Below are 10,780 nucleotides of genomic sequence, written 5' to 3'. Positions count from 1 at the left end.
GGGAAGGAGATGGGGGAGGCTGGAGGGAGTTTATTATTCTTCCTGCAGACCAATCACTGACTCCCAAAGTGGAGAATTCCAACTCCTGGAGCCAGATGTGGCCTGTTCCTGTTATCATGGAATATTAATCAGAGGGGCCCATGGGTAATTGGGGAGTTTTGATTAAAGAAATTGCCCTTGTAATAATAAGCAGGCAACAGCCTGGGCAAGCATCCCTAGCTCGAAGCCCGGGTGCTGGAGGCGCAAGGACAGGGGCTGGAGGCTGGGGGTTGGGAGGGGAGGTTGGAGCCCAAGCTGAAGAACGGGAAGTGGGGGTGGGCCTCCAAGGAGGAACGGAGGGAGACTGGGGGGCAGTGAGGGGAGACGGGAAGGTCTAAGAAAGAAGGCCGGGGCTAGGAGCAGGCCCAGAGACTGGAGGCCATTATTTGGCCTCCCCTGGCCCACCCTGGGCTCCGTTTTAGGCAGACCTAAACCGAGGATGGAAGGGTGGGGGGGGGGGAGGGTCGGCTGAGGGATCTTAGCCATGATGTGGCTGAGGAGGGAATCCTGGGTAGGGGCTGGGCCCAGCAGCCGTGAGCTCTCTCCCCTGTGGGAAGGCAGCTAGGATCCAGGGCTGGGAAGGTGGGAGGGGGGAAAACCGTGGGACGCCCAAGGGTCAAGCCCTTGGAAAGGAGAGAAGGGGCTGAGGTTCCTAAGGAGATGTTTCTTCTGAGCCAAAGTGGAGGCGGCAAAGCGGCCAGGGCCCGCCCCAGAGGCCTTTGGGGGGGGGGGGTGGAGGGGCCGCTGGAAAGATGAAAGCCTGAGGGCGTGGCCCTCCACCACGCCCCATGATACCCAGGGCCTTTCCCTCTATATCTTGCCTGGAATAACCTGCCACCCCCCCTCTTCTGGCCCCTAAAACCTGCCTTGCCCGGGCGGATCTCCCCTCCCCCTTTCCCCCAGCTCATCCCCAAACAGCAATGGGCTTTCCAAAAAAAAGGCTTTTTCTGGCCTTTGAGGCAAAGAGGTAAAAGTCCAACGAAGCACAGACACAGAGAGCACAAGTCCGGGCTCCACCGTGGCCTTAGTGTGTGCACCGTGGCTCCGGAACCGCCCCTTCCCACAGTGGGGCAGGTCATTCTCACCCCCATCACTCCCCCTCTCCAGTCAACAATGGGCCAAGGCCCAGGGAAAAGGCCCGGACCCATTACCCAGATGGCCGTGGGACCACATCTGGCAAGCGGGGCTGCTTCCCAAACACCGGCCCCCTTCCCCGCCCTCCCCCATGGCGGTCCGACAGGTGGGCTGCTTACAGGCCCTCCCCTCAGACCCCCATCCCTCCCCTCCTCATTGTGTTCCACTGCTCTCCACTCCTGGAGAATGGGTAGATGTGGCCTCCACTCCCAACTCCCCCCAACCACTCTCACAGACGGAGCAGGAGCACCAGCTTGGCCCTCAGGAAAGTTGGGCTGCGCATCTCGGCTTCGCCATGTTCTCGCCGTGTGACCTCAGCAAAGTCCTCTTCCCTCTGTGGCCTTTCGCTTCTCGGTGTGCAGTCAAGTCATTTGTGTCCCATGATGCCCTGGGCCTTTCCTGGGCCCCGGCCCTTCAGCATGCCGCTCACAGAACTGGCAGCCGGGTCCTGGGCTCAGACTCTTACCCACACAAACTCGAGATTTCGTGGCTTCCCTTGGTGGAAATCAGGGCTTACTATGGGCAGTGTTAGAGCCACCGTGTGCTGGGATCGGCCCCCAGCGTTCTCCCGAACGCACCTGTGCTGCCCCCCCCCCCATGTACATGGCTCTCCGAGCACACACGTGCGCACACACAAGGACGCGAGCCACGCCGGGGGCCCATGCCGTTGCCTCCGGCTCCCACAGGCGACACAGCTCCACACCAGCAACCTTGGAATCGGAACAGCTCCTCAATGGCGCTCGCCCGCTCTAGTGGCATTTGGGCCCAGCGCGATGCCCCCAGGGCCGTGGAGAGCCCGCTCTGGGAATCCCGCCCCCGGGCACTGTCACTGGGGCACCAGGCCAGCCGGCACTTCCACCACTTGGCCTGGACTCCGCCACTTGCGGACTCTGGGGCTGTCCAAGAAGCCCCGGCAACCCGAGTGTTTGCGTGGCAGGGGGGAGGGGAGGGGGAGGCTGTCCACGAGCTTCTCGGACCCTTCCTCCTTTTCACTGAGCGTCTGAGTCTTCGGTGATTGATAGTTTTATTTCTTGCAACATTAGCTGACTCGGCAGGCCCCGGCTGCCAAAATCTGGGCATTTCTAGAGTATCTGGGGAAACCAAACAGCGCGTGGGAAATCAGACTGTGTGCTCATCAGCCCTATGGGACTGAAGGTCAGAACCGGGCCGGCAGAAGGGACCGGCATGCCGAGCTAACCGGGGCCAAATCGAGGGCACCCTCCACGCATCTGGGCTCACGTGGGAAGTGGAGACTTGGCGTGCGGTTCAACAGGATGTGGCCAATTCACCAGCCGGCCCCGGAGGAAGCAGGAGCTCAGAATATGAAGGAGCTCTCCGGCAAGACTCTGGAACGGGAAGCCCCAGACACCAGCCCCACAGCAGTCCTGCCTAGTGCCAACGGGACCTTGGGAAGCTAGTCAGTGAGGGCAGACGAGGCCGGCTCAGGTCACACGTCACAGTCGGACACCCGGGACCTTCCCTCCCAGACGCCGTCCTAACTTAGAAGAAAATAACAGCAAAAGAAAAAGTTTTGGGGGTGCGGCGGAAGGTCCCCATGATGTGGCATCTGCCATTCTGGGCTCGTCAATCTCTCTGGGCATCAGTTTCCCGACCTGGAAAATGGGGCTCGTCACCCCTGCCTTGGCTGCTCCACCAACCTGCCATAGGGCACGAGCACCCAAAGGCGCTTTATAGACACAGATGGCAGCTCCCAAGATCACTGGAAAGCCCACCCCGGTTCACCTCCATTTGTCCGGACAACCTGGGCAAGGCCCCTTTGGATGACTCTTACCTCTGCCAACAGGCAGAGGGAGGGGCTCTAGGGCTTTCCTGCCCGGACCACCCCCTCCCCAGGCCCACTGGCCTAGGGAACGGGTGCACCAGGTGAGCGGATCCCCGGGCTCGGGAGCAACGGTCGCTTCAGACCGGGCCAGACGGATGCCGGGCCGCCTCAGCCTGCTGCCTAAGTGCTCCCCTCGCAACCCTGTGCTCCACTCCCACAGATGGTGGTAACGATGGCCAACGCCGAGAAGCGGCCCGAACCGAGGGCTGGGCCGAGCGTCTTCCCGGCCTGCCCTTATGGAGGGCAGACAGAAGCCTTTCAGGCTGTGGGCGTGGCCGATCCCCACAATGAGCAACCAGCAAGAACCCCGCTGAGGCCTGAGGGGCCAGAGCTGTGCCCGAGGTCATGTGCTAGGTTGGTACCCCCACCCCGGTTATCCCATGATAGAGTGACCAGCCCAGCATGATCAGTGGGGCAGGAAGAGACAAGGGGGGCCCACTTCGAGACTTCTTTTCAGGAGCACTGAGTCCAGGAGAAATGGGCAGCTCCTTGGGGGCAGGGGCTTCTCAGCTGTGCCCGGCCCTGGAGGCAGCTGTGAGTCAGGAGGCCTGAGCATCTGTCACCAAGTCACCGAGAACCCTAGAGCCCCATCTCTGGTGCCAGCTTGCTCTTCTGTGAAATGAAAGGGGGGCAGAGAGGCTGGCACAGGAGAGCCTCTCCCGAAGGTCTCTTCCATTTCTAAATAGCCACCGATTCCACGGGAACAGCAAAGCCTCCCGCCATCCTAGGACGAAACAAGGCTCCTCCCACCTTCCTAGTGGGCCAGACTCGGTGCCCACGGAGCCAGGAGCCAGCCCAAACTGAGCTCCATCGGCCGGGCAAACACGGCAGAGAAGGAAGGGGAGAGCGGACTGGAGGCCGGGACACGGCGAGGCCCAGAGCAGCCTGGGATCGACGGGAGAGGGACCAGTGGCTCAGCTGCCTCTGCCCCGCACCCAAAATGCTTTTTGGCTTGGTCCTGAGCCCTGGGATTTTCTCGGTAAATGTGATGGGCTCCTCCCCACCTCCATCCCCGCCCTTGGAAGTCTGGGCAGGTGGGTGAGTCAGCAGCTGGGCAGGGGGCATCCCGGGCAGGCACTGAGTGGCTGGGAAAGCTCCCAGGCTGAAGTGAGCAAGCAAGGCCGAGTGCTGCCCACCAGTCCCACGGGGGGCCTGGCCCCCCCACTCCTGGACCCTTCCCTCAAGGGAACCAGGATAATTCGGGCCTCTCGTTTCCCCCCCTCTTCTGATGGGGGTGGGGTGGGAAAGCGGGGCAGGGCCAGGGGCAGGGCAGCCTAGCCTGGTCTCCGAGGTTTTTCCGGCAGCGTCTCGGTGCCACGCTATCTGCCACTGGCTGCTGAGGCCGGCCCCCACCCCGAACGCCCCAAGCTTCTCCCGGGCAAGGCAAGGCAAGGGTCCCACCCACCCCATCTGACTCAGGCAGGAAGCTCCGTCCCAGCTGCCCTTTCTCTCCACCCAGGCCCGGACCTTCCACACCCCGGTGCCAAGCTCCATCGGGGAGCCGGGACAGGAGAGGCCTGGGTGGGGCAGGGACCGAGGCCCAGCGGCCCGAGGGGGCCACCCCAGATCCTTGTCGGCTCCTCCCTAGACCAGACAGAACAGGGAAGAGAATCTCTCCCGTTTGTCTGGCTCTCCCGGGATGATGTAGCCATCTTCCCGTGGCAGGTATCTGGTTCCCTCCCACCTCTGGCTCCCGGCAGCGGGCTCAGCCCCCGTGCGAGGGTCCTTATGGGAAGTGCCCCACCCCTCCCCCCACAAATGGTTCTTTATGCCAGCTTTGCTGGGCCATCCCCCCAGAAGGGCTCCAGCTCCCTCCCTCCTGTTTCCCAGAGGACCTCAGGGGGGCAGGATGCCACAGGCAGCCCGGGAGCAGGCGGCACGGGGACCCGCCAATTACTTGCTCCGTGGACAAACGGGCCGGGGAGCAGGGAGAAGGGGGCTCCCGGGCTCAAGGCCGGCTTCCCCTAGACCCCCAGGTGGCTCGGCCACACGAAGGCCGCCAGGTGGAAGTTCAACGCGGGGTTGCCACCCCTTTTTCCTGGGATACACGAGCCAATGGGACCCCGCTTCCTCAGGAAAAGTAGGAGGGAGCCCAGGAAGGGGAGCCCCGGCGGTCATCTGCAGCCTGGCCCCGGCCAGCCCCAAGAGCCCTGAGGTGAGCCTGCCATTACCTGTGGTTAATAAGCAGCCAGAGCCAGCCTCAGCCCCAGCTGGCCCCGGGAACTCCCTGGGCTGGGCTCGGCCCCACCCAGGAGCCTTGCTCCCAGGATGCTACCCCGCTTCCTGCCCCGTGGCTGGCCCGCCTCCACCCCGGCCCTTTCCGGGGCCGGGGCGCTCCCGACGGGCTCCTCAGCGCTGGGAGAGTCCGACGGGGGTCCCGGCTCCCCCTTCCTCGAGGAGGCCACAAAGGGAGCAAGGGAACAAAGGTTAGGGCTCGGCTGTCCTCCCCGGGGGTCCGGAGCCCCGGCATCCGGCGCCCGGAGAGCTACCCACGATACACCGCCCTCCTCCCCAGGCGCATCACGACACTGCTTACACCCACGTCTCTGTGTGGTTAATTTTTTTAGTTCTCATTTTTTTTCTAAGAAAAAGCAACAAGAAAATAATTGTTTGTACAAAACATCTTTACAGGTTTTCTTCCAAAAAGACTCATATTTACACAAACAGCAACGAAGCCACGACCTTCGGCCTGTCAGCCGGGGGGCGGAGGGGGCCCGGGCGCCCCGTCCCTGGGGCGTGGAGCCCAGCCAGAGGGAGAGGCGGGGGCGGGAGAAGCCCGGCCCCCGGTCCCCCTCTCTCCGGTGAGCAGCGGCCCGGCCCCCACGAGGGCAACCAGCGGGGGAGCCCCACGTCGGGCGGCCCCGTCGGGCCCCGGGCGGCGGCAGCGTCTGTCCCGAGGCTCCCCCTTCCCCAACCCGGAGGAACGGGGGGCGGGCAGAGCTGGGACTTCTGGCTCACACACACCTGCTACGGCTCGGACAGGGTAGCAGAACCCCTGGGTTCGGCCAGAAGAGCAATGCTGAAAATGAGGGGGAAGGGGAGAGGGGAGAAGGGAAACTCCCAGTTCTCCAGGGCAAATAGCCACCTGTGCACCCCACCCCCAATGAGGTCACCACGCCTGCAGCTCTCCTGTTGCCCTGGCAACAGCCAATTAAGACACTAATTACCGTGAGAGTGAGGGAGGCAAGAGCTGCTCAAGAATCCCACAAGGAAGGGATCTGGGGAGGGAAGCGGAGGCTGGGATGATTCTCCCCCCCCCCAAAATAAACTCAACGACAACCAGGACCCAGTATTCGAACTCTTGGGCCTCTCTGCGGAGGGACGGGTTCAGGGCAGCGCTCGCCACGCGCCCGCTCGCCACATGATGGAGGCCAGAAATCCCCAGGAGCTTGGCCGGAGAAATGTCAAGAACGGCTGGGATGGGGGGGGGGGGGGCGGACCCAGAGAGCCAGGCCCCACAGGGCCCCTCCTTTCACTAGGGTCGGCTCGTTCCGTCGGCCCCTTTTGCTCTTTCTTCCAAATGTGAAAAACGGACACTTAAAAGCGAGCGGAGTTCAAGAAGACGATGATGGCCAAAGGCGGGCCGAGTCTGGGTGGGCGTGACACGAAGAAGAGGGCAGGGCCGGGTGCCAACTGCTAGCCAATGTCCAACCCTGCCATCACGGAGCTGGCACCAGAGGCCCGGGTAGGGCACGGGATGAGGAAGGCACAAGAACGGAGGGGAGAGAGACAGGAGGGTGCTTCCCAAGGGTACGCCCCTGCCCTCTTACCCACCCCTGAGACAGGAGGGCAGGGAATTCTAAAAGCCAAGAAGCTAAAAACCTATATACCCAAATCGGGGCCCGGCTGGCATGGGAGGGGGTGCCCGTCCAGGCTCGTGCCCGTTGCTCACGGCCGGCTGCACCAGCTTGGGGCGCTCAGACCTTGTAGTAGATGTTGGCGGGGCTCTGGGGAGGCATCTCCTGGACGATGTAGACGGGGTGCCCGTAGTCCCCGCTCACCTTCTCGTAGTGGGGGCAGTAGTTGTTCTCTGTAGTCCGTAAGGGGATGATGATGTCGCTGGGCTCCGTGCCCGCGGTGCCGCTGCCTTTGGGGCCGGCCAGGGTGCTGAGGGCCAGGGCTGCCGTCCTCTGCTGCGTGTGCTTCCGGTGCCGTTTCCGCAGCTTCAGGAGCAGCACCGTGAGGAAGATGACGAGGAGGAGGAAGATGACGCAGCCCGCCCCGATGGCCGCGAACACGGCCACCCGGGAGCTGAAGAAACCGTCGGCCCCCCCGCCGGGGCTGCTGCTGCTGGGGCTCCCCGTCTCTGCAGGGAGGGAGGGGAGAGAGATGCTCAGAGGGGTCCGGGAGGACGGCTCCCGGCAGCGCTGGCGGCGCCAGCTGGCCGAGGACCCGGGATACTCACCGCGCTTGCCGCCGTTGTCGTCGTTAAAAGGGCCCCGCCCTCGAGGGGGCTGCGTCGCCACCTTCACTCTGTTGTCCGTCTCCTTGCTCGGCCGGCTCGTGGTTGGCTGCTCCGGTACCACAGCGTTAGGGTCTGGCGACGTGGCAAAGAGAGACTGGGCTGAACCGTGGTGGTCTAGGGACCCCCCCCACAGGCAAAGCCCTTGTACTTTAGGGACCCCCCATGGGAAGGTGTGCCCCCCCCCATATGGTTCAAAGGCGGACCTACTCACCCTGCTGGACCTTCATGACAATCTTCATGGTCCGTGTGTGGCACACTCCCCCCTCTCGGTTCTCCAGCCCCTCCAAGCTCCCATTGGATGTGGCTAGGACAGAGGGAGAAGGTGAGTTTGAGGCCGGGGAGACTGGGTCTCCTCAGAAATCCCAGAAGGTCCCAGGGAAAGGGCCTGGAGTCGGAAGTCAGCCTCGGGGGACGCCCCAAGACTCCCTGGGGGGGCCTCAGCTTGGGATTGGCCAATCTTAGCTTCGAGGTTCCACTGCCCTGAGTTTCCATGGGGCTGCTCCCCCCAAGCCCCCTCTGCCCCCAGGGCACAGCAGATGCCCAGGCCCTGGCCTTCTCAGGGCAATGAAGGAAGAGAAACAGCAGAAAGCCCTGGGAGGCCGCAAGGCCGGGCCCCAAGCCCAACGGGACCGGGAACTTGCTGCAAACCGGTGCCCCGGCGAGGCCGAAGCTTCCCACACGCGAGGGGCTGCTGTGGCTACCCCCCCCCTCCCCCCGCAGACAGAACCCTTCCTCATTCTGCCTGGAGACAAGGTGGGGAGGGGGACCAGCACCTTGGGGGCTGAAGCCTGAACCCCGGCAAAGCAGGCAAGGGCCCGAGGGACTGGCGGTGAGGGGGGGACGCCGCGGCGGGTGGGGCACTCACACGTGATGTAATAGTCCTGCTGCCTCTGGAACTCAAGGCCCATGTGGTTGGGGCTGAACTCCTGGAACTTGATGGTGAAGCGGATCTCCCGCTCGGGCTGGTTGCAGGTGACCAGCACCTTGGGGTTGAGCACCGTGCTGCAGGCCGCGGCCTGCTCCAGCCGCACCAGGTACAGCTTGTAGTACTCGTAGGGCCGGCCGGCCTCCGCCGGGGGGCAGATGATGTCCAGCTTGTCGCCGATCTTGGGGTAGATCACCAAGCCCTTCCCACTCAGGAACCTGCCCGGGAAGGAGGAAGGGGGGACAGCTCAGCCCGGGAGGAGGGGCCCCCGGGCCCTCCCGGGTCCCATCTGCGGCCGAGGAACTCCCGGGGCGCCGGGCCTGGGCCACGTGAAGCGGGACCGCTGTCACGCCCCCCCACCCCCCCACCTCCCGTCCTTTGCTCATCCTTTCCCACTCCCAGCCCTCACAGCTCGGCAAGCTCTCACTTGCCTGGGCCACCACCCTCTGTGTTCCCAGCCAAGGGTGAGGAAGCCTAAGCCGCCCCCTCCCCCCCTTCACCCCACAGCAAACCCAGCAAGGGCAGGGCAAGGGCTGGGAACATGGGGTGCACAGGGGCAAGATTGTTCTGGAGGTGGGGGCCACCGGCCTCTCCACGACTTGCCCTGGGTCCTCGCACTCGCAGCACAGGCCCCGGGGGGGGGGGGCTCACCACTCAGGGAGTCTTCCCCCTTCCATCACGCTCGCTGGGGAGTACGTCCCCAAAGAGAAGGGGCGGTAAAGGCCGGCCACAAGAGCAGAGAAGAGGCGGGGCCTCCGACGCCGTACCTGTAGCCCGCTCTTCCCAAAGCAAGGGGGGACCCCAGCTTTCCAGACTGGCCAATGCCCCAAGCCCAACTCCCAAGGAATGGCCCGGGTTTGATTCCATGGCAACCCGGGAGGGAGGAAACAAAGTCCTGCCCACAGACTCCAAAAACCCCAATCGAGCCTCCTTCCAGCCTCCCCCTGGGCTTCACAAGTAGGAAAGACAGAGTCGAGTGACAGAATTTTGACCGGGAACTAAGCTGTTCAGTCTTGGTTTGGGCCCAGAACTCAAAGGGCTGCCTGCTCCCCAGGGGTGCAAGAGACCTCTGGGTAAAGGGGCACCTACGGGGAACCCGCTGTTTCTCATGCAGACAAAGAGAGGCCCACCATGACGAGCTGGTGGGAGACCGCCCTCTGGGCCAAGGAGCACAGTGATGGGCGTGAGCAGGGCAAGCGGCAGAGGGGGGAGTACAGAGAGGGAAGGATGGGGCGGGGGCTGCCCAGGGCCGTGAAGGTCAGCTGAGGGACATCAACAATGGAGAGCTCTTCCCAAACTGGGGGATCCACGAAGTGTGAGGAGTGACAAGTCTAGCCCGAGTCAGGGGGCTCAGTTAGGAAGAGCCAGCACTGGAGAAGGGAGAGGCCCTGAGGAAGGGGATGAGGCCTGAGGCCAAGTGTCATGGTAGGGAGTGGGGGGGGGAGGGCTGGCACCTACCAGAAACAGGGAAATCATTGTGAATGACCCCTCCCCACACACACTCAGAATCCTGCTTCCACTCAGTGGTCCTGCCCTGATAATATGCCCTGGAGCAGAGGGCGGCCCTTCCAGCGTGGCGGGGCTCCGGCCTCGCCCCTTGGCCAGACTGCCCTCAGCATCGCCCCTCCACAGCCCCTGGAAAACTCAGGCTGGTCCCTTCCTCCCTTGTCTCTGCTGCCACGGCCACTGCCAAGGCCCAGTTCCCGAGGCCATGGGGATGTCTCCAAAGCCCAGCCCCCCTCAAGCTCCAGCTCTGGCTGAGAGTCCCGGCTTCCTGTTACCTCAAAGATCAGGGGACTGCTTCGGGTCGACACACTGCCACCTCCATGGCTCCCCTCTGCTCCCTACAGCCCGCTGCCGTAGCTCACTGCACCTCCCCTCTCCGTGCCTTTGCCCTGCCCCTGCTGCCCCCGCTCTCAAAGCATCGGTTTGGGATGTGCAGGTTACCCCCTGGCCCACAGCTCTAAGCTCCCCAAGGGCAGGAAATGGGTTTACTCGGGTCTCTGGAGCACCTACCAGTGCCCGAAACAGCACAGCCGCTTAGTGGGCGCTGGTTCTGCTGGACTAACTCCCCAGGCCTCTCTCCGGTCCCGGGGGGATGAGAACTCGGCCCACCGTTTGTGCCGAACCCAGAAACCGTCCCGGCCCTGAGTCCCGGCGAGCGGAGAGACCAGAAGCCATTGTTGATGGCCCGATGGGAGCTTGGAAGCTCCCTCCATTTTCTCCCAGAGTTCCCCACTGGTAAACTCTGCAGCCTGCCTTCCCCTTATCTCCCCCCACCCCCCACTCCGTGGGAGAAGGGCTGGGGGTGGGGTAGGGGCACAGCCCCTTTCCCCACCCAGTTTCACCTTTGCAGACCTCAGCCCACCCCCAC

At 63.6% G+C, this 10,780-nt stretch overlaps 1 protein-coding gene across 1 annotated transcript in view; it reads right to left on the bottom strand.

Moving 5' to 3' along the window:
• Positions 1 to 5,565: 5,565 nt before the first annotated feature.
• EFNB1 (ephrin B1) overlaps positions 5,566 to 10,780 on the bottom strand; it is a 10,038-nt gene continuing 4,823 nt past the window's right edge. The window contains exons 2-5 of the mRNA XM_031944409.1: positions 8,347 to 8,624; positions 7,693 to 7,785; positions 7,422 to 7,553; positions 5,566 to 7,322 (exon numbers count right to left, since the gene is read on the bottom strand). Of these exons, the coding sequence (XP_031800269.1) occupies positions 6,934 to 7,322; positions 7,422 to 7,553; positions 7,693 to 7,785; positions 8,347 to 8,624 (892 nt within the window). The 3' untranslated portion in view covers positions 5,566 to 6,933. The remainder of the gene's footprint in view (positions 7,323 to 7,421; positions 7,554 to 7,692; positions 7,786 to 8,346; positions 8,625 to 10,780) is intronic.

Source organism: Sarcophilus harrisii, chromosome X, assembly GCF_902635505.1.
Source record: "Sarcophilus harrisii chromosome X, mSarHar1.11, whole genome shotgun sequence".
In the NCBI taxonomy this organism is placed as follows: domain Eukaryota; kingdom Metazoa; phylum Chordata; class Mammalia; order Dasyuromorphia; family Dasyuridae; genus Sarcophilus; species Sarcophilus harrisii.
The sequence above is the reverse complement of the archived record's forward strand: the minus strand, read 5'-3'. Positions and strand labels throughout refer to the sequence as shown.